We start from the raw sequence: 22,914 nt of genomic DNA on the forward strand, positions 1-22,914 counted from the left end.
AATACATTTTTGCATGCCTATTTCCTTTTATCGTGAACTGTTAGCGGTGACAAATACATAAAGTTATTTAACTTCAGCAGTCTGCACTAAAAGGTGTCCATTTGCTAAAGACAGAAGTAAAGGTGTCAGGAAATTCACTGTCAAAGTGCAGCCACTGCTTAGAAGATGGATGGGACATGCAGGCGTCTTTGAGAGTGTAATGTGCTCCACTCTATTTCCTGCAGACATTACTCTGGAGACACACACACACACACACGCACACATATAAATATATATTTTTATATATATACCCACACACACACACAAATACCACGTATAATCAGTACGCTCCCTCATTTACAGTATATAAACTGAATGTTTAGCGTTGGCGTCACGCGGTTGCCCCACCAGTGATCCTAGGACAGATGTGGTGACCCTGTGTGTGTTTGTGTGTGCGAGTCTGTGGGTGTGTGTGTGTTTTTGTGAGGTTAGGAGCGTTGCGGTGGTGTCGAATGGGAGCGAGCGCTCTCCCCCCACCCCATCTTATTGAAAGTGCTGGTCTGAGGCCAAGGCTTTTCCAACCACAGCTAATTGAATGCATCTGCACGCGGCTACATAATGATCGCTGGGTTTCTCCTCGCTCTTTTTTTTTTTTAATGTTTAGTAAAAATGACAAAGCTGGCCTCTGTTGCCTCTCTCCTCTCTCTGTCTGCATTTCTTTCTCTTTCCCTCCGTTTTTCCTAAATGGTTGTCAAAAATGTCGTGCAGTCGTGGGACGCTTTTATTCGGCGAGGGAGGCGAGGCAGGAGGAACGGGAGGATTCACTTGGCTGATGTCGCACAGTTTGTCTTCCACATTTTCTAGTAGCCCTGCTACTTCTGTCAGTGGAACACAAAGTGACTACACAAGGCAGCGGCGGTCTGATCCGCTGAACTCGGTCCAAGGCCTCGGCCCGAGAGGTTATAAGGCCTTTTTGTTCCAGAGTTTGAAGTGCAGAGAAAACATTAACTGTCCTTTTTGTCTCTCTGTATTATTTTCAATATCATTTCAATTCGATTCTTCGTAAAGAACAAAAACCGCTGCCGCATTTCATTATCATAAACTTAATAACATAAAATTTCTCTGGGATTTTACTGGCAAGATAAAACCAATATATTTTTTGGCTTAGCAATGATGACCACATAGATCCTTTTAGAGAGAGAAATCATATCTTAAACAGAGACGCTTTAGATGTAAAAGAAGAATGGAAGATGTGAACACACACCGTGAGACAGTGAACACCAGTAGCTTATTACACGTTACATCCACGTGGATAAATGGGGCTGTTGGCTAAGGCAACTCTAAACACCATTCACGTTGATCCATCATACTTCCACTTGTCACAGTCATTTTGGTTTTTCCATGATTTAAAGTGGTGGGATCTGGCCTCGTGGAGCAGTCCGACCCTGAGCCAAGTCTCTCAGGACTGAACATTTTTCACCCAATACTCTGTCATTGTCCTCATCTGGCAGCGGGACGTTCATTGTGTGGAATCATTGAGACACGGCGACGCTCTGGGTTGTTTCTCGCAGCCTTTTTGTCACTCAAGCGCGTAAGAAAGGGAAACATGACGCACACACACACACACCAGATGCCCCATGTGTTAATGCAGAGGTGAGGCTTTTTTCTGCGGCGTGGTCAGCGTTGGGGCTGGACCTCAGAGGTGCGCTGGTCTTTGTGTATGTGTCTGTATGATGGATAGAGGCACTCCATCTACTTCTCTCTGCTGGTGATACAGCTACTATTGATTTTTTTTTAAGTAAAGGGAAATGTTAGCATAGGGAATATGCTGGAGGCAATTTAATTTTTAGAATAAATGACCGTGTTCAAATCACGTCTGAGTGTTAATCTCAAACTATGACGGATGATTTCATTATTTCATTACTGTGAAATCACTTAAAAGGAGTCAATTGTGCCTACTTTAAAATGCTAAACCAATAAAATGGAGCTCCCTTCCCACAGTCACACAGACACAAGTAGGCTTTGAAATGAGAGAAAAAAAAGCCCCGAGAACAACGCCACACACTCCCACACCTGCTCCGCGATTCCCAGGCAGCGAATGTGTGAAACCCCTCCATTCATCTCTTGCCTTGGTTAACCCCTCGAGGGAATGCCACCGCCTAGCATTCCGCAGGGAAAGATCCGTGATCAGATGTCATTTGGTATTATCTAAGGAAGGATCCTAATCCACAATCTGCCCGCATCTGTTTGCTAACGTTCCGCGGCTCCGTCCCCCTTCCCTCTGCCCGTGCCACTCTGATGTGGCGGTGCCAGCGGACAGATGGCGAGCCCCTCGAGGAGCGGTGGCACCGAGCGTCTGGCCCTACCCGCACATTCTCTCCAAGCTTTTGTCAAAGGGAGCATGCTGGAGAGCGCGGGAGCAGCATGGGGGTTTTAGTCTCCCAAGCTGTGATAAATACAGGGAGAAAACAACACGCTGGAGCAGAATACATTGTTTCTGATTAGAGCTCGTTCACGGCGTTCACATCTCAGATGAAACCTATATGCTGTTGTGATGTGAGGGAGGAGGAGAGTTGAAGCTTTTTCACGTGATCGTCTGCGTCTCTCGCATCCGTTTCACATTTGTTCCAGAAAATTCAAAGACTACAACGCGTGAGTGAGTAGGAACCGTGTTCGTCCAGGTGCTCGCAGGAAAAGAACACAATTTTTGACCGCTGAAAGTGGCTTTGAATATTCAGCGAATGCGTAGATCTGATGAAATCCCTCTTAAGAGCCTCTGCAAAAACGTCTGCGACTGCCGGCAGAGTGCTAACGGTGCAGTTTTCCCTCCCGATGCATTACTAAATGAATGTGTTGACCACAGGGCAAGGTTAGGTTGGTATTGGCAGAGATAGCTCTCAGCTGGATTGCCCACACGTGCGCTCGCATAATGCATGCAAAGGAGACGCCGTGTGTGTGTGTCTTTCTCTTTTTTTTGTTGTTGCAGTAATTTGTAATCTGTATGTAAGGTTGGGCATGTCTTAGGAGGGGAACAGTGCGCGCGTGTGTGTGTGCGTGTGTGTGTGTGTAAGTGTGTGCACGTGTGTGTGTTTTCTTTAACTTCATTGTAATTTTGACCCCTAATCAATAAAAACAGTTAGCTAATGAAAAAAGTCTGCATGCTTGAAGGCATGCAAGTATTAAATCAGAAAGTGCACTTCCAGGGGAAAGAATGTTTATTGACATAATGCATTCAGTGGATTGCATGGCTTGATTGGCTAACCAGCTAGTAGCCACTCACACATGAATGATTGCCAACATCACATTTGTAACTAACTAAATGCGTTTTTACTTGCAGGTTAGCTGTTACCACTAACTGTGATTGCATGCCTTTTTGTGTTTATGTCTGTCTGTCTGTTTCTTTCTTTCTTTCTGCCAATCCATAATCAATGTAATGGTTCCTCTCAGTGTTTCCATAATGTCTACAGTCACAGTGAGGAGCTGGAGGCTGTTTTGCATGTGTTTGTTCAGTTGTGGTGTAATCTGAAGTGGAAGTTGTCTTGGCCCAGTGAACTGACTGCTAGGTTTCAATTGACAGCTGAGGAAGTGTGACTGGAGCGTGACTCAAAACGGCAGGCATTATGGCCCCAGTGCCACTGACGACACTTTGGGGATTACTTGGCAAAGGTAACCTTTTCATTCTTTCAAGCCGTCTCTCTGTCTCCACACACACACACACACACACACACACACACACACACACACACACACACACACACACACAGTTTTTAATCATTTGAATGTCATTTATCACAGATTGTCACAGACGTTATTAACATTTTGGATGGCATCATGCATTTCCTTTAAATTCTGAAAGTGTTTCACGTTTCCTATGTCTCTCTCTCTCTCTCTCTCTCTCTCTCTCTCTCTCTCTCTCTCTTTCGCTCTCTCTCCCTCTCTCTCCCTCTCCCTCTCTCTCTATCTCTCTCTGTCTCCCTCTCTCTCTCTCTCTCTCTCTCTCTCTCTCTCTCTCTCTCTCTCTCTCTCTCTCTCTCTCTCTTCTCTTGTCCATGTATCTCTCTCTTTATTGTCCCCCTTTTCCCTGTAATAGCTTATTTGCTCTCTAGATGGCCTTGGGTGGGCTGAGCGACATTTCAGGATGTTTCCTGTGAAGGGCAATGTTATTGTTGTTGTTGTGGTTTTGAAAAATAATTGTTAAAATAAGTGAAATGCTTTGTAAGCCCGGTCATGTACGATAGCAACCGATGTTAGACTTTCTATCACAATACTTGCTTTCAAATCTCTGCCTCTTGGATTAGTCGTACAAAATGCGACGTCTTATGACTCTCATGAGAATAAATTGCATAGACGTTGTTCACAATTGAAATCTAGAGTTTAAAGTTTAAGAAGTCATGTCAGGCGAGACTTTAAGCCATTTTAGCCCATTTTCAACAAGCTTTGTTTGCTCTCTCTCTCTCTCTCTCTCTCTCTCTCTCTCTCTCTCTCTCTCTCTCTCTGGGGGGGGAAACGCTCAACCATGTCGCCACGGCAGCAGAGCAAGCAAGCTGAGCTAAGCCTTTTCCTGTTACGTCTCCCTTTTCTCCCCTTTTTTCCCCCTGAAAGCGTAGAGCATCCGTGTGCGTCCACGTGTGTGTGCAGCTCATTTTGCGGCCGATGAGGTTACAAACTTTTTTTTTTTCTCGTCCTTTTTTTTTTCACAAACACACATGGACACAGCAGAGCACAGCCCCTTCTATAGGCCTCCTAATAGACCAGCGGAGGTAGGGAAGAAAAATGTCCCCTGCAGCAGCTTGAGGTCTCCTGTTCCACTCACACACCCGCTCGCTCCTCCTCTTACCTCCGTACGTGTGTGTGTGTGTGTACAGTATGAGAAGCCAGTGAACAGATAGAATAGATTCCAACTGAATTTACTCATTAGTTCATTTTGTTACAGGTAATTCCATTACATTCTTCCTCTGTGATGGATCTCTCATGCAAAACAAAAGTTGAAGGTAGAGATGAAATCAGTTGGATTTCTCTTTTTATCGCGCCGGCCCTTTTCCCCCGAGCGCTCCATCGTGCATCTGCAGTACTAGCCCCAAATTAAAACGCTGCCAGACTCGCATGTTGCCATTGTGCAGGAAATGGGTCAGCAATCCATTAAGATGCCATTAGATAATCTAATTTGGGGAGCTAATCCTTAAACGAAGCACGCTGTATGCCCGGCCCTGCGCTTCCAGGGAGCGGAATTAGTCAGGTTTGGGAGGTGGACGGGGCCGCGGCAGGTCCGTCTGTGAAGGTTACTTAAGGAAATACTGCTGGTGGAGGTCACGGCGTCCAAAGCTGCTGGGGAGTGCAGAAAAAGCAAAACTGCAACTCTTCCCAAACACAAAACTCAGGAGAAAGAGTGTGGTTCTGCACTTCTGGCGTGTTCGCAGCTCCACATGGTAGCCAAAAGGCGAACGTAAACGGCAATACCCAGAATTCCTGCGATGCGGCATCAGTAAACGATATACGGGGCCCTGCCAAATGTGTTAAAGCAGGTCTTATACCTCTCTCTCTCTCTCTGCTGCTGCTGAGGACATAGTTTCACTCTGATTTATCACTTCCTGTGTTCCAGCTGGACTAATAACGCAAATCTGCAAGTCTCATTTAGTGATGGGATGCTTCCAGCCCCCATGCTGTGACTGTGACTGACAGAAGAGGTGTTCTTTACAGCCAAATCCACCTGGGGGCAGATATAGGCTGTAGGATGTAAATACGGACGGACAGATATTGATTCAAACCCGATTATAACTGCTTTTGTAGCCGTGTGGTCTCCCTAATGCGAGCCATTTACCTGAGAGGAGTGTACCGAGTAGAAAGAAAGTACAGAGGGATGGAGCCAGGAAGAAAAGGAAAGGGGGGGAAAAGGGAAAGCTTGCAGTCCTTGGCCGCTCAGTGCGCTCTTTGTTCAGCAAGGTAGGAAAAACTTAATCCCTCGTTTCCTGCCCGATGATTTTTGGCAGGGCGAATGAGAGAAGGAGGGAGGGAAGAAAGCAGGAGAGGGAGAGAGAGAGAGAGAGGAGAGCATTAGGATGGGTTGGACAGGGGAGAAAAAAAAGGAGCGAGAATTAGACCTGAGTTGTTGTTTTTCTTAACTCTTTGCACGCTGAAACACTGGGAAAAAACACCGTGCGTGTTTGTTTTTATTTAGCATAAATTTCCTCTGTCTCTCCCTTCTTCTTTCTCCTTCTTTCCCCCTCTTTCACCCTCCGAGTCTGGCTCCTTTTAAAGCGAGCGCTGAATAGAATTTGCACCTCCATTGTTTTAAGTAAAAAGGCGCAGTCACTAGTGGCGAGCGATTTGTATAAAATGCAGACTGGATGATCGGCGGCTTTCACCAGTGCAGACAGTCTCGTCCTCTCTCTCCCCCTCTATGCCACCTTTCTCCCCCCCCCCCTCTTTTTCCGTCCCTCACCCGTCCTGGGGTTGTTTTGTGTTTTTTTTTTACCACCGCACAAACGTTGATTATTCGCGAATCAGATGGCAAATGTGCAACACAGGTATTTGCACACTTGGCGGGGGGGCGATCTGTGTAACAGGGGGTGTTAGATGAGTGCACGCTGGGGGCCGGTGGGGGATGTGGGGCGGCTAATTATCTGACATGTACGTAGAGCAGCACCCCTCGGGAACAACGCGCTGTTTGTTCCCGCTCGCGTTTTCAGTTAGCACCGTTGCTCCCCAGGAACAATCACTGTGTTGTTTTGCCATTAGCGTGAGATGAATAGGGATGGGACAGCTTTGTGTAGGGGGACCCCCCCCCACACACACACACGCACACATGCACACACACGCACACTTTACCCACAATCCCTCCACCACCAATCACACTCTCCCATCACACTTTTCTATACTGCAGGCAGAGAAGAGGGCCTGTGTTGTGGTCCCTCTGACATGGGACTCACACAAACAGGACCCGGGTCACACTGTGTGTCTGTGCTGTGTGTTTCAAATGTGTGGTTCTCAAACATGTTAGACAGTTCGAGAACCACTGATGTGACATTCCTTGACCTCAGTGTTATAAAGTTCTAAACTCACTGAAGGAGGCTTTATGACCTCGTGGGGTTCCTTTTGTACCTTAATGTTATGGTTAATATTAGATATATAAGAGTGTGTGAGGCCAGAGAGAACCTTAGAATGCCAACATCACGTTTACTCTTCATACATGCTGTTATGTTGGCAGTGATGATTGTGTATACTTGGGTATCAGAAGTACTTGTGAATTAGTAACACACATTTGACGAGACCCCTAAGCCCTAAGTGCGTCTCTCACACACATCGCTGTAAAGGGATGCATTTGAATAAGAGCAATAAGCTGCTGTAATTGTTCGCTGTGTTTCTCTTGAGACTTTGAGCCCCAATCACAGCGGAGCAGAGATCCTGGTCGTTAAAGTGAAACAGTGTTTGGATAAATGAAACACAGATTTAAGATTTTGGCTGCATGCTGCACAGACAGGTTAATGTCATGTGACTAATCCATCTCTCTCTCTGTCTCCCTCTCTCTCTCTGTCTCCCTCTCTCTCTCTCTCTCTGTGTGTGCCCCCCCCCCCCCCTACAGTCCTGGTACCTGGGCGAGCTTAGTTCCATTCCAAGTGTCGAACGGGACTCCGATTCTGCCAACAAATGTCCACCAGAACTACAGCATAAACATCATTGGTGACCCCCTGGTCCACGCTGAGACGGGGAACTGAGCGCAGAGCGGGCCGGGTCGCACTGGAGGCGGTGTCCGCAGCCATGGATGAAAACCAGCAAAAGCAGCAGGCAGGAGCTGCACAATCTCCACTTGTCCTCCCGTCTCCCACCTCCCGTGTCCCTGCTAAAACCCTAACCCCCCCACCCCCACCCCGCGCTGGACACTGGCCGTGAAGACGAGGGTTGGTTTTTCCGAGGAGCGAAAAAGAAAAGAAAAAAGCCTTCAGGTCTGCTGTCAGTAAACTCTCCTCACCCGGCCCAGCCCACATCTCCACCAGCCACCAGCCAGTTGTCGTGTTTGCAGAACTGTTCGATCCATTCAAATACTGTGATGTATAGATGCCTTAATGTTTTATTGCATGACACTCTAGCCGGTTAGCAGCAGTTCCTGTTTGTCAGTGTCAGGGGGACGATGTAAAAACTTGATTTCCACTCCCACTCATTCACAAGCGAAGGGGGTCTGCGCATCAACTGGCTGGTGGATGGCTCAGAGACTGGAAGCTCTCCAGTGTGATCCTCTTGAGAAGAGGCTTTCCCCGTCTAAACCATCCACTGTGTACACCATAGGAACAAAATTGTGAATTCAGAGTGTTTCTTCTTCCGTTTGGTTTCAGTTTACTGTGATACGTTCAGAAATGTGTTGACTTGTTTATTCTTTTCTGCTACTTACTTCAAGATTAATGTAAACACTTACGGAAAGAGTTAAGAACTCTTTGAAGCGGTTTTTCGAAAAAAAAACACTAAAAGTTAGACTTGAGATTGGAACCCTCGTTAAAAAGAATTTGCGTCTCCTTTACAAAAGGATTGAAAAGATGGAGAAAAGGTAGATCTCGATAGAGGCAAGTGCAATTTAATTTTTGAAGGGAAGCTATCAGTCTGTCAGCCCTGAGACTCTAAAGGAAGGGGGATAAATATTAAATGGATTTATGGGTAAACGTAAAATGTTTTTAAAGGAAACATTTGAATTAAATTACAGTCGCATATCCGTCTCCTCGTACGGGAAAATAAAAAACGTCACAACAAGCAGCGAGAGGCGAGCACGAAGCTACCTGCGCCGTGCTGAGCAAAGCCAGCGCTTTATTGAGCCCGAGCCCCCCCGACCCCCCGAATCCCCCCCGCCCTATGGGGAGCTTTGTATTTATTATGGGGACGACGCGTGAACACGAGTAAAGACGTGCGACACACATAGTGTGTAAAATGGCATTGAATTGTTCACGGCAGGATCACGAGCATATGCATTTGGCCATCAGCTTCTAAAGCTTATGTTTACAAAAAAAAAAAATGGAATGCAAGTGTTAATTCATGGAAATGTACAGCAGGCTTCTGTGTAAAGCTACAGTGTGTGCAAGGTAAAACGCCGCAGTGGAAGAGGTTCAAACCCAAACAGCGAGCGAGCGAGGTGGTGGCGTTCCCCTCCCCCCCCCCCTAAATCCAGAATTGTGCACGGCATGTTCGCAGCAGCCATTGCCTCTCCAGTCCAGACGTATTTATACAAGGAAATCTCTCCAATACTCTTAATTTGCACGATGACATATAGTCCACATTACGTGCCTTGCCTTTGAATATAGAGACATCACTACACTTGTTTTTTGCTGCATTTATCATTATAGAGAAAAAAAAGAATTAACATTTTTATGATAAGAATTGTTTTGTACTCTGAATGAAATTGTTGGTTTTTAACTTCATGTGCTTCTCTATCTCGCAGTTACATTGCATATCAAGGCTGTGTATAGTCGCCGTGTAAGAGTTTGTAATCAGCCAGCATTTGTTTTCAGTATTTTTGGTGGTTTTTCTAATAACCTGTCATCTTTTTGTTTTCCTTTCCTTTTCAATGCTCATTTTCTTCATCTTCCAGTTACTATTGTGGAGGGTGGAAATTCAGAATTATGAAAATTATGCAATACCAAGTTTTGCCTATGTAGGTAGTGCTTATAGATGCGTCAATTATTAGAGGCTAGTTTGGAGATAGACAATATTGTAATGCATTTATTTTGTTGATATCGTTGTTTGTCGTTGTTGTTGTTGATGATGTTGTTGTTGTTGTGGGTGTTTTCCTTTTTTTATTGACCAAAGTGGGGACTGCTTTCTATGCAGTGTATGACAAGGTCTTCTTTTTGTTTTGTTCCTTCTTTTTTTTTAGCGTAGGCCTGCCGAGCGACGGCCAGACGTGTCCCGGTGTATTTTGGATTGGGGGAGTTTGGGAGGGGGCGGTATTTTTCTAGACGTAGGTATTGAAATGATGCACCCTTGGTCTTTCCTGCGGCTGCAAAGTCACTGATTGGTCTACTGTGACAAAAAAAAACAAGACTCTTCCTTTCAACCTTCCACCTGGGGTGCTAGCGTGTGACCCTGAAGGAGCTCATTTTCACAGGAGAGACGGCTTGACTTGAGTACGACAATCATTTTATTGAAGAAATCTTTGTTTTTTATTTGCGTCCAATCCCGCCACGTCAACGGATCAACATTAGCCGCAAACCCCAGGAACGGAACGCGGCGCCAATCCCTTACCGCCTTATTCCGAGCTCTGCTTATCGAAATCCTTGCGCCGAACTATTCTAGACGTCACCGAAATGCAAAATCCCAAGTAGATGCCTTAAAAACCCATCAGCGAAGTGGCCTGTGACCTGCGCAACAATCACACACCGACGAATGCTGGTGAGACCTGTCCAAATCACTCTCTGACAGGCTCGAGCAAGCCTTCCGTAAAGTATTTTATAACTAGTAGATTTGTATAAATGTATATATACGATATGCACATATGAGGTGTTACTCCCCCCCCCTGCAGAAGTGGTAGACTGACCTTAGAAAGCCCCTTAGTGTATGTTGAGCAAATTCCTTAATCTCTAGTGGCCAGGTAGAACCTTCAATAGAATCCACTAGAATAAAAGATAGAGCACTTAAATAGCACATAGGCAATCGCCCCCCCCCCCCTTCCCCTCCCTCCCCCATGTAACGGTGTTTTGATCTCAAACTGAATCTCTCAGGCGTATTACAGGGCATTATTTGTATCAATCATTATCTTAACATTTCTAAGGTAAAAAAGGAAAAGACTTTTCTTACGCAGGAAGCAGCGTCGCCGATGCTGCTTCGACACCCTTTGCACTCTTTCCCCAACAATCGCAAAAGAATCCTGTGAGTCCACACCCCCACCCAACCCCACCCCACCACGGAGAGACGTCCAACAGCCGCTCTCCGGCGTCAGAGGCAGACGAAAAACATACCCCTCAAGTCAAGCTCCATCTCTCCGTCTTCACCCAGAATTCTTATGCAGAAAATATCTAAAAGTCACCCCGTTCTATGTGCACTGTTCTGTCTTTTTGTTGTTCTTGTTGTTTATTCTTCTCCTTTCTTTTGTCAACAAAAATTAAGTGCTTTGCAGCCATTGGCCATTGGAGACCCCACTGAAGTGCATTGTCCCCAAGTGTGTTTGTGTGTGGGTGTGTGTGTGTGAGTGGGTTTGATAAAAATGTGTCAGGGTCACTGTGCCGTTGGTGTTTATTTGAATAGGAGACTGTATATAAAGGTAAATATCCTGATTGCGTCGATAGCAGTAGTCTGTGGGGTAAATCTCTGCTTTGGCAGCTTGGGTTGTGCTTGTGTGTGTGTGTGGGCTTGCATGTTGTGATCCGGATGCGTGATTGAGTGCCTCTGACACGACACAATGAGAGAAGATGAGGGTCTTTGTATTGAAAAGCCTGCGTTGGACAGGAGTTTGTACACTGTAAACTTTCTCGAGAGTTCTTCTCTAAATGCCCTTATTTGTAAATCTTCAATTCTGGGGAAAAATGAGTCAATTCCATTTTAGGAAAATACATTTATTTGGGGTTTTGTTTATTGGTTCTTGAGGCTGGATTTGAGTTAGAACTCTCCAGGTTTTCCCCTATTAATAGACTCTAAAGTATTTCATCGGTTGTTGTATTCCTGTATGTAAAGTCACAAAGGGGGAGATATTCTATACAGAATCGTAAATATTAAAAAACAACAACAATGAAGGTTTTTTTTATTATTATTATTATTATGATTATTATTATTATTATTATTTCTCAACATGGTTTTAGTGCGTAGATGTGTCCATTTGGGAAACACTTCATAAATATTTGAATCGTTCTTTCATTAGTGTGGCCATAGCGAGTGTGATGTGATTTATCTCATTTTGTTTTGGAAATGGGTGTTGCAGTCTTGTCCAACAAGATGGTGACGTGAGTGTGTGTTGTTGTAGCAGCTGGGAGGTTTTATGGCTAAAGGCCTAACCTTAGCGAGCACCAGGGTAAAAAAAATCAAAGTCACATTTAGTCTTTTTTTGTAGAGGAAACGATGCAAGTTTGGAGGTTTTGGTGCTTCACATTTGACGTTTCTCAGATCGGGTTGGTCGGTGTCGATTATCTGAGAAATGTCAACCCGCGGGTAAACGCATCAAGGCGTCATCCAGTCCCCATTCACACCTTACATGCGATCTGTGTCCATGTACGTTCAGAGAAAGGTTTACATGCAGTGTGATTGGATCTCAGTCATTGAGCGTAAAGGAAAGCAAGAAGCAAGGAGATCCTTTCCCACTGCAGATGATCATGTACTGTTGGTAGAGGCGTAGATCAGATCTGAATGCAGGGTGTCAACGGGGCCTCGTTTTGCACTTTCCACACTCTTTCTTTGCCTGATGCACGTTTTGTAACCCCGACGTCGCAGTGACTTGTAGGTGCTTTCCATTACAGCTGATAGGCTACTTGCACCTTGCACCAACTAATTGCATTTGGGCACAGTGGGTTATTGATTATGTATTTCTATTGCTGAGCAGGGTGTGAATATAGCCCGACTAAAAGCTCCTTAAAACGTTTGAATCAGTGTTCCACCCTTTGAGAAAGTTTGAGAGCCTTATTTAAAGACGAGAGTATTACAGCGTCCATCATGGAGGACAGTACAACTTTATGCAAGGAGGAGCTGTGGCACTCATGCAATATGTGTGATTTTCCTTTTTTATTGAATGTCACGCATTCTCTAAGGACTGAGGGAGCAGAATGACAAAAAAAAAGAAGAGAAAAGCGCTTTCAAGAACTTCATTTTCATCCCTACATGAGCAATACACACCTTCCATACATTGGCTAGCTGCTAGTCACTTGGCATCAGGTTGTTCTGAACATGAAAACCAGCATTTATACAGGAGGTAACATTCACCAAAAGACGACTCAACGATAGCAATGCAGTGCCTGTTCAAGCTGTCCAAGTGTCCGTTGTATATAATTGTAAAATGTGATAGACTTACTTTCATATGTGAGGAGGGAAACGGCATCACACGGAAAGGAATGTGGCAACGATCACCTGGAAATCTGCTCTTTATACTTCTTTGATGTTTTACATCTGAGGAGGAATTGTTTGTGATTTGTTCATTTTCGAATTATGTCAGCACACAAATGCCCACATCAAGCTTGCTCGAAAGACTTCATAGGAAATGTTTCTTCTTCTTCTTCTTCTTCTTCTTCTTCTTCTCTTTTTTTTTGCTCTTTGCTTTCCTGGGAGGAAGGGAGGGGGGCGGGGGAGGGGGGAGAGGGGGGTCAGTGCTACATTACATTTGAGCGCAGCAGTGAAAAAGATGAAAAAATGTCTCTTTGTTAAGATTAGTCAGCATTTTCTGTGCAGGGCTGATTTCTTTTTGGGTCTTGTGGCACTTTTACTTCCCTCTGCGCACACGTTTGAATTTCGGAATCATTGTGGATTATATTAAAGAACAACAACAACAACACCAACAAAACAATATGTAAACAGTCTCCAGTAGTGATTGTAGTTACACTGCAAGTGTGTGCAAAGGTCTATGTATGTATCTGAATGTACGTTTTAGAGGATTTTTTGGAAACCTTTTTTGTTTTTTATCTTTTCATTTACAGTTTAGGAGCCACAGGTGTCCATTGTGAACTGTATAGCGAAGGCCTTGATATCCCTTCTTTTATTATTGATTTTAGAAACGCCAAGCATTAGGCGACGCCTTCAAGCTGGTTACATTTGGTGCAGGGGCTAAAATTGCCACAAGATTAAAATCAGTGTAAATAAAGGCTCAACTTTTTGTGATTGTTACTGTTATATCCAGCCTATACTGCTAGCAGCTGTTTTTACTGCAGTCAATTACTGGAAGTGGATATATTTCCTATGCAAAACTGTTTAAACAATAAAATGAGCTATGCTACAAAAAAGAGTTCTGTGCTGTGGTTCTGTCTGGTGTTTTGTGTTTATTACAAATTGAAAATAGAATTGGAATAACAAATATGAGACCCAAATATACGGGAAAGGTCCAGGAAGCATTTGGTTACAAGAACAATGTCAAAACAAATATTTATAAGCATTTATTTGTAAATATCCTGTATATTAGATCACAACCCTGCTGTCATCAATGCTGCAGTGCGGTGATCTAATATCCAGAGTAAAACCCCGATGTATGGCCCCTTTCAGTATTTAATTATTGATGCATTCACTTGTAATTTGTCATTTCTGAGGCTTTTCCTCGCTGGTGGTTTGGGAAACTTTGTATACCCAATTTTGGAGAAATATTGAGAGCACTGTCTGGACCAAATCCCTCCCCACTCTAGAGTCAATGGTCTGATCTTTAGTCTTTTGTCAAACTTTTGCCGTGTTTGTATTGCGTCATGCTGTCAAGCCAAAATAGGGCTGAGATGCGGGGTGTTTACTTGGCAAGGGCAACAACACGATTGCTTCATTGGCCAAAGTGTTCTCTGCCTGAGAGGGAGGCTAAAAGTGGAAATGAAGGTGAGGATTTGGTGCAGAGGTAGAATGAGGACGGCGTCAGATCAGGACAAAGATGGATATTCGACTTAAAGTAATTGGATTTAGCGGATTCTCAGAACTACGTCTGCATCTGTTTTCTCCTTTAGCCAAACTTAAGATTTAGTGTCCTGATGTGGTCTCATGACCCCAAATACCCAACCTCCATCCTAATATCCCCCCGGCTAATCTAATGTAATACCTCAATACCCTGAAGAATGAGCGATAGACTGTAGCGTTTGGACTCCAGCAGTATGTCTGCTGGTACCTCAGAGGGTTACATGGGGTAACAGACCAACCCCGTCTGGGTCACTGTGTCAAGTACATGAAGCTCTGATCTATAAGCCTTTATAATGGGATTGAGGATGTGGAAAGAAGCAAAAAAATCGCACTAATGCACCAATTAAGTCTAATTACAAGTCTGTGTGAAGAGCTCAGAGCTCAGCAGGACACTCGGTGACAAACAACCGGTGCGGTCAGGCGCATGCCCCCCCGCATACACAGGAAGTAAGAACACTGATATCTTCTATGTGTACAGATATTTACATACATGTACAGATGTATATTGTATGTTTATTGTGGCTACACTTGTGTCAACGTATTTCCAGAGGGGCTACTGCATGTTTCCTTTATATTCAGTCACATAGATGGTGACCTTTCTTTGTTATAGGACCCTGTAGGTTATGTCTATACATTCTACATCATTTCCATACAGGCGCCCTCTTCATGGCAGAATGAGGTACTACAGGCTGCACACACCAAACTGGTCCACTCCCAGCAAAGGCCCACCTGGCCCCGGGCACAAACCGGAGCTCATTTGGCTATCATTAAAGAGGACCAACATTGTGGCACGCTGATATAAAATTACCCGATCTATAATGGTAATCATTATGCCATTTATCAAAATTGGCCAGTTGAGTCAACATCTGGCTTCAATAGGGGGCTCCAGTCAGTGAGGGTCTTGGCAGCGTCTTGTACCCTACATATTTTCCATTCTCTTTTATCAAGGCCTGCTGTCAGTGATTTGACGAAACTAAATAGATGATGATTTGGCCCTATTATGTTTCTCAGGGCTCAAGCAAAGGGGATTTGTTGATTGCCTTTGTGTTTGTCCGTTTTTCCCCGTCGTGTTCCTCCAACCCCGATGGATCCTGGAGCAGCAACGGTGCCCAGAGGTGGAGAGTAACTGAAGACTCCTTAACTGTGCTTATAGGCACCACTTTCAGGTCAATGCCCTTTGAGTATGTGCAGTTTGAGAGATTTTATTCATCATATTTCAGTGGGAAATGTTGTACTGTTTGCCCTGTAAATTTCATTTGACTTTAAATTGAACATGTTGAGTAAAAACCTTGTAACTGTGAATTTTGTTCGAGGGCCCAAAGCTGTATAGACATTATTAATATGTGCTTCAATGAGCAGAAACACCAAAGAAATGGAAATATCTAGTGTTTTATTTACTAGAAAGCCTTGGAAATATTGTTTATTTGCAGTATTTTCATGATTTTATTCCAAACTTCAACAAATTGGATTAATTTACCTGTTCAAAACATTGTGATTCCAATTTTAAGCATTTTGATGGAGTTTGTTGATGTATTTTCTGTACATACTACACATGCTATGACACAGACCACTTCTGACTTACACTCTTTCAGCACGATTACACATACAGTTTTGAATGCAAGACTAATGGAGTTTGGATGGAAGTAGCAGATTTGAGAAGTTGTGGCTGCTGCCCTGTGCGAGCGGCGGATGGAGAGGTGCAGGCTACAGCACAGAAAGTACTCTCACACAAACCTGTGAGTGCCCGGGCCTGACTGGACTCCTGGAGCTGGGCCAATGCCAGCACAAAGAACTCTGTCACATTCCCAAGTTTTATGACTGGAATATAAAATCCATCTTACGTGCTGTTGGAATCAGGTAATGAATTAATCCCACCCTTTAGTCTTTTAGCGTCAAAGGGTAATGGATTTTTATCAACATGGAATTCATTAAGGCCGTATTTGTGCATCATTTGTTTGTCATTTGTTTGGCATTGCTACATGACTAAGGGGGGCTTTATGTTGTCGGAATGATGCAATCTTTTATGTAGATAGTGTCGATTGTTTCAATGAACGTAGAGGAAACAAATCTGATGTCTTCAAAGTGAATTTAAATCAGTTACAGTTTTCCCCTTGAATTACAGCCTGTGACTAAGTCATACTGCAGTAATGACAGCAGGGTGTGGCTCACTGAAATGGATCTGCAGCAAGAAATATACAAATCTAGCCTTTATATAGGCTCACACAAAAACCCAGACAGGGGTGGGAGTCAAAGTAATAACCACAATAGATACACACTCAAGTACAAGGACTCAATACAAATGTATACATTAGAAATTACATTTTAGTCCATTAAAAAAGAATGGTTCCTGCCTGAGAGATGAAATGTGAAAAAGCCTGAAAATAACACTGACAAATTTCAATTTTTGGGCGAAAACAAACTTGAAATTTAAAAATACAAAACTCCAAAATTGAAAGTCAATACTGAATATATAAATATGAAAACACAAGGTTGTTCACAGTGTAGATAAACCCTGCATCTCCAAATTTGGGCATTCCTGAATTAAATAATAGAAATTCAAGAAAGAAAACATTAACTTATATACTGTTTATATATATATACTATTAGATTTTAGCTCTCATGTTACAATTGCTTATGATATGAAATATAAATAAGTAGTTGTATAGTTGTGTGTGTGTAATATTCCATGTGTGTGATCAACTCACAATCAGCAGCTCAACTGTGTAGCACCTAGTTCACTGTGACCTCCTGAGTTATCCTGACCTGTGCAGAGTAAAGTCGTGTTTATAGAATGATGAGAATCTAACAAATCAGATTTGAGAGCGCTCGCTAAGGATAGAAATATGAACAAAAATGAAAAAACACAATTAAAGCACAATAACCTCCAAATTGGGCCTTAAAGTGCAGTACTTGAGTAAATATACTACTTCTTATTTCTTAGCTTGCCTCTGCTGCATGAATGTAATTGAAGAGAGCTTTCAGAATAAAAGAGGACTGTTTGAAACGCACTAATCTTAGTACTCTCAACTCTGCGTATTCCCACACAAATTTGCATAAATTTCATAGTCTAAGTCATGGAGTGTGAGTGGAGCTTGTTATTAGTCCATGTTTCAGTAGTGATGCAGGGCCATCACACTGAGGCCTGTTGTTATCTCCCTGAAAGCACCCTGGTATTACACCCGGCGGAGTGAGTGCAGGTCTTAAGATCGTGGGATTTGTTCACATATTAAAGCACGTCTGTTTGGATGTGCAGAAAAGAAACAGGTGTTCAGTGTTTGTGTGTGTGTGTGTGTGTGTGTGTGTGCCGGAGAGAGAGAGGGGGAGAGAGAGGGACAGAGACAGGAAGAGAGACACAGAGAAAGACAGACAGAGAGAGAGAGAGAGAGCGTCCTTACATGTGTGAGTTGAAAATCACAGTGTAAGATGAGAACACGGCGTATCTGTCGCACTTGCACGTGTGTGAGCGCCCATATGTATGTGTGTATTTCACAGAGGGGGTTTTGGGGCCGGGGGGGGGGGGGGGGGGATGTACTCCTCTCCTCCCCTGTTCAACATGCTGGATTAGCACCAGCAGTTTCCCATGGAGCCCCCCCCCCTTTACCCATTTGCATAAGGCGCAGACAGGCGGAGATGTGACAAACAAACCTGGCACACAACACCGGCTGCCTCCTTTACATGAACTCTCCAGTCACACACACACACACACACACACACACACACACGAGATCCCCCTGCACACTCTCTCTCTCTCTCTCTCACACACACGGATACACACACGCACACGTTTCAGGAAGAAGAAAAAAAAAAGAGACTTGTTTCCTGAGCCGACACTGTACAACATAAATAAAGTCAGTGCCAGACTGGGGTTTGAGGCCTGTATTCCTCTGGTGATCATAGTGATTCACAAGCAAAGGAATGCAAAAGGCTGAAGAAGGTGAGAAGGCCTTTCATTGCTCTGTCATTTGGACAAAACTCCCCTGAATCAAAGTTTCCTCCCCCTCATTTTTCTCTTCCTCCAAGATGGTAATGTTCACCTTAAAACATCTTTACTGTACTGTAGCTACATAACCCAGCTCTCTGCACTGCTGTCCGGCCGCCAACTTCCTATCAAGGTGCTGATTTATGGCGCTTGATGCATTCCTTGGCCTTGGCGGAGGCAGTTTAGCTGAAATATGAGAAGAGATACAGAGAACACACTCAAAGTGAGTTTCAGTTTAGCCCCTGCGAAGCTACTTCTGCTATTAAAACTGTGTATGTTTCAAAACGCCAGAGACAACCTGGGAGTGTTTTATCTGCCATCTTTACAAGCTGAAATATTCCAGTTATGCAGCAGGATGTCCTGTTGGAACCCATTTGTCATTAGGACCACAAACCCCCTTTTGTTGGCTATGACACGCAGCTCTGGAACCTCCCAAATCATTTTTCCCTGTCCGCTTTACATCTAGAAAATTGCATGCAGGTGTGTGTGTGTGTGCAGGAAAGGAGCGCAGAGACCCAACACCTTTTCAGTAGCATTATGTTGTAAATGACCTTTTTGCTTGCGTAGTAAAGACCTATAATCAATCATAAAGGCTTCAAGCGGCTGTTTGTCTTCATTCGGGCCTTAAGGTACAGTTGCCAATAAACTAAAATTACCCGATAAGCAAAAACAGGCACCGGGGTATGCAGCATTCATTGTATGCTGCATGGCTTTGTCTGCTTCCAAGTTACAACAGTGTGATTACATGCTTTATTAAGTGCTGAAGTGCTCTCCCTGAGTAAAAGCAGATGTCACCACAAGGTCTGTCACTGTGTCTGGATGTGTCTGGGTGCCTGTGGTCAGTGTCTCAGCCTGCCTGTGGTTTCCCATCAATTCAGCACAAGAAAGCCATCAACAAACAAAGTGGGTAAGGAGAGCAGAGCGCTCACATGTTTGTTTTTACCCCTGCACATCAGCTACACACTGTCTTTCTCTGAAGAGATCTTTATTAAGTACAAGTATTTTCCTCAAACCGATTATATCAGATTAGATGCACTGTGAAAACGGGCTGAGTGCAGTTAAACTCTCTCCGTATAAATTGGGAGAGAGCTCTTTTGCTGGAGAGAGCAGAACCTACTTACTATTTCTGTGACTTCACCGCTCACTGACGTCTGCACCAGACCTAGTTTGAGTAGTGGAACATGATTTCTTGCTTTTTAAATACCAGGAACGCACAGAATCCATACCAGCTGACCTCTGACGGATGGAATGAAAAGTTGCCATCACATCCACACTGTATTATCACCATTTATGTTATGATGTCAAACTACATCCATTCACAACTCGAACTCGAATCTATCTATCTATCTATCTATCTATCTATCTATCTATCTATCTATCTATCTATCTATCTATCTATCTATCTATCTATCTATCTATCTATCTCTCTCTCTCTCTCTCTCTCTCTCTCTCTCTCTCTCTCTCTCTCACGCCACTTCCTTACTTGTATTTATCTCTACGTGACTTGGACTTGTTGAAAGTAAGTCTGTAAAGGTTCCAGTTTGGATTTTTTCAAACCAATCCCCTCTTAACCTCAAACGCACCACACTGGATGAAAACACAGCAAGGTCAGCGCTCCTGCAGCAAACAGAAGAATGTGGATAAAGAGAGAGAATAAAGGAGAAAGAGAGATTCATGTATTTGCTTTTATATTCCTCTTTAATCCAACACTTCCCCACACACGCTCCCTGTGTTCCCTGACACTGGGAGGGAACAATGTTTAGGACTGACTTACCATCCTATTAATTAATCAATGCACATCTGTAAATGCACCATTTTGGAAGCCTGTTATGTTTGTTGACTTGTGTGTGTGTGTGTGTGTGTGCGTGTGTGTGTGTGTGTGTGTGTGTGTGTGTGTTCCATGGGTGCTGTGGCACTTCGGCACCTGCGCTGCATTATAGAGTGAGAGGCTTGGATAATAAGCTGCAGGTGCACTCTTGGCAAACAGGGAGGTTATGGGGGGTAGTGAACAGTGTGTGTGTGTTTGTGTGTGTGTGTGTGTGTGTAGGGGGGCTCACCTGCTGTTGCCGGTTGGCATTCTACATTAGCGAGTATATGATGTCATGATGGCAGTGGCTCCTATATTTTTTTTCCCAACGGCAGAAACAAACACTTCCATTACCTTTCCATTCCAGGGAATCAAAGCTTCAAAGCTCACTGTAAAGAAGATTTCACCCTCCTTTGTCCATCAAGCTCCACCTTCTGCACCACTGTCAATAATTGATGTTATCGATGTTAATTATCTTGATGATTAGGGCTAATTTCCTTATAGCTGTGTTGGCAGGTATGCAGTAAAGAGCTCAGGGTAAAGATGGGGCTGATGGAGCAGAGAGCAGGGAGGGAGGGAGGGAGGGAGGGGCTCCTCCTCATTGACAGCACAGAGTTGAAGTGACAACCAATAAGGATGCAATCTACTTCATGGAAATCTAATTATGTGATGAATGGTTCAATGTATAGACTCTGGCACTGTAATATTGCACTCCCACCTGTGAAAATACTCGCTGGAATAATTGTTTATCTTAGGGGAGGCAACTTAGATTATATGAGCCATGCAGAGAAGTTCCATGGCAGCATCTTCAGCAGTGTGTCCACACACATCTGCACCCTATATGCTGCCTGAATCAAAACATTAAGCTCTTTTATTTAACGTTATAATTGTAAAACATGTTGTACTTTTTGGTGGGAACAAATAGGTGCAGAGAAAATAAAGTAGCAGCTCTCACTGAATCCTTTTCTCGCTTTTTGGAAGAAGATTGATGAGTCGAATTCACAGCATTATTGCTTTGGAATCCCTCACCTGCTTAACATTTACTGTACTTTCTGGTGAAGTCCCGCTATACGCTCCGGCTAATGGCTTCCAGACTTCTTCTTGGCTGAAGCATGTCGCTGTAACCGTGCAAGAACTCTCTCCTCAGCAGTTTGAAACTGTGACCGAGCGCTGCTCAAACCGTATCTGTAGCTTTAAAGAGAAACAGAGCTGGGGGCATAACAATGGCGAGAAATGGCTCCATAGGATCACAGGACCTGGACCTCTCGTCTACTTTGATGGGTTTTAAAGCTTCGCCCGGTAGTTTACTGCAGCACAGTTTGGTTTAAAATCTGCCCTGCAACTGTTAGCAGCTACACATTACAACAAGCAACATCAGCCCATCGGAATCAGGCTGTCTGCTAGTGTCTCATATCAAAAATGTCAAATTAGAAATCCTTGGTTTAGAAGTAAGGTAGCGAGGCAGCGTCAAACATATGTTCATGTGAGTACAAACCTGGCAACAAGCGACAGATTAATGCGGATATTTCCTCAGAAAAAAAGCAGAAACAAAACACTGAAACCCTTGAAAAAGGGAGCATTAAAGGGGCTGAAAGTGTAACCTTGACTTTCATGAGCCCAGGGGAGTGAGAGAGACATGAGACACTTTTTTTTTTGATTCAGCCGCAGTTTGGAAGGAGACAGAACGTGCGTTAGGTTCTGGGGATCTTCTCATCCACCCTTTCCCAGATGGCGTATGGATCTGGGTGTGGATGGAAGAGGGATGAGACAAAAAAAAAGAAAAAAGAGTCCCATATGTGTGTCTGTTTCTCTTCATTAGCTCTCAGTCAAACAGAAGTAGCTCCTCAGCAGCCTGATTGAAATTGATGTTGTTTAAATGTCAAGAAGTAAGCAGCTCATTTACACAAGGACGTGACTTCACAAACCCGATGGATTCAGGAGGTTTCGAGTGTGTTTGTGTTGAGAATAGAGCTCAGAATTCCTTCCTATAATTCCATTCCATTCATTTATAATTCCGTGATTGAAACGTTCTCGATATACAATTGATTATAGCGATTTCTTAGGTTGGATTAAATGCTGCAGTCGGGGTTTATACGCTCAAAGCCCACCGACTTAAGTTCAATCCATTGATGCTCTGTGCCCACAACAGTGACCCACCTCCCCCCTCCTTCCTCCACCCCACCCACCCACCCACACACACACACACACACACACACACACACACCGGCTACCAAGCTCACACAAAGTAGCCATTGTACCCCTGCCCTCATTCTTACTGCCACCCCACTCTCACCCCTCCCTACCCCTTGCTAACATAAACCCAAATTACATCTACATCCACCTGCGTCTGAAATGTGTTATTATGATGACTTAAACATAATGACTTTGCCAAAACAGCACTTATCTTAGCACTAAATGGCGGCCTGACCCCATAATCTAGACGAAGCACTTGAAAGTTGGGGCTACTTGGTGGTGTTAATGCATTGCACTTCCTTCAGATTACTCATCCATCAGTGTGTCCAGGCCTGTGACTGCTTTCTCCTTGGATCCTTCTGGTTTGTGTTCTTGTGTCGGTTTCTCTGAGCAGAAACTTTCTTAGAACTTCTTAGGC

General features: G+C 44.0%; 1 protein-coding gene across 3 annotated transcripts in view; it reads left to right on the forward strand.

The window, feature by feature from the left end:
• The window catches only part of LOC142993196 (nuclear factor 1 B-type-like), a 63,285-nt gene extending 50,556 nt beyond the window's left edge, over positions 1–12,729 (forward strand). For 2 of the 3 annotated variants that reach the window (XM_076143896.1, XM_076143895.1), the window contains exons 11-12: positions 3,557–3,645; positions 7,559–12,729. In XM_076143896.1, the coding sequence (XP_076000011.1) occupies positions 3,557–3,645; positions 7,559–7,691 (222 nt within the window). In that variant the 3' untranslated portion in view covers positions 7,692–12,729. The remainder of the gene's footprint in view (positions 1–3,556; positions 3,646–7,558) is intronic. The other variant, XM_076143897.1, reaches the window with a different exon arrangement.
• The last annotated feature ends 10,185 nt before the right edge of the window (positions 12,730–22,914 follow it).

The sequence above is a fragment of the Genypterus blacodes genome, unplaced genomic scaffold (genome assembly GCF_046128005.1).
Source record: "Genypterus blacodes isolate CSIRO-AG114 ecotype Tasmania unplaced genomic scaffold, CSIRO-AGI_Gbla_v1 ptg000027l_1, whole genome shotgun sequence".
In the NCBI taxonomy this organism is placed as follows: domain Eukaryota; kingdom Metazoa; phylum Chordata; class Actinopteri; order Ophidiiformes; family Ophidiidae; genus Genypterus; species Genypterus blacodes.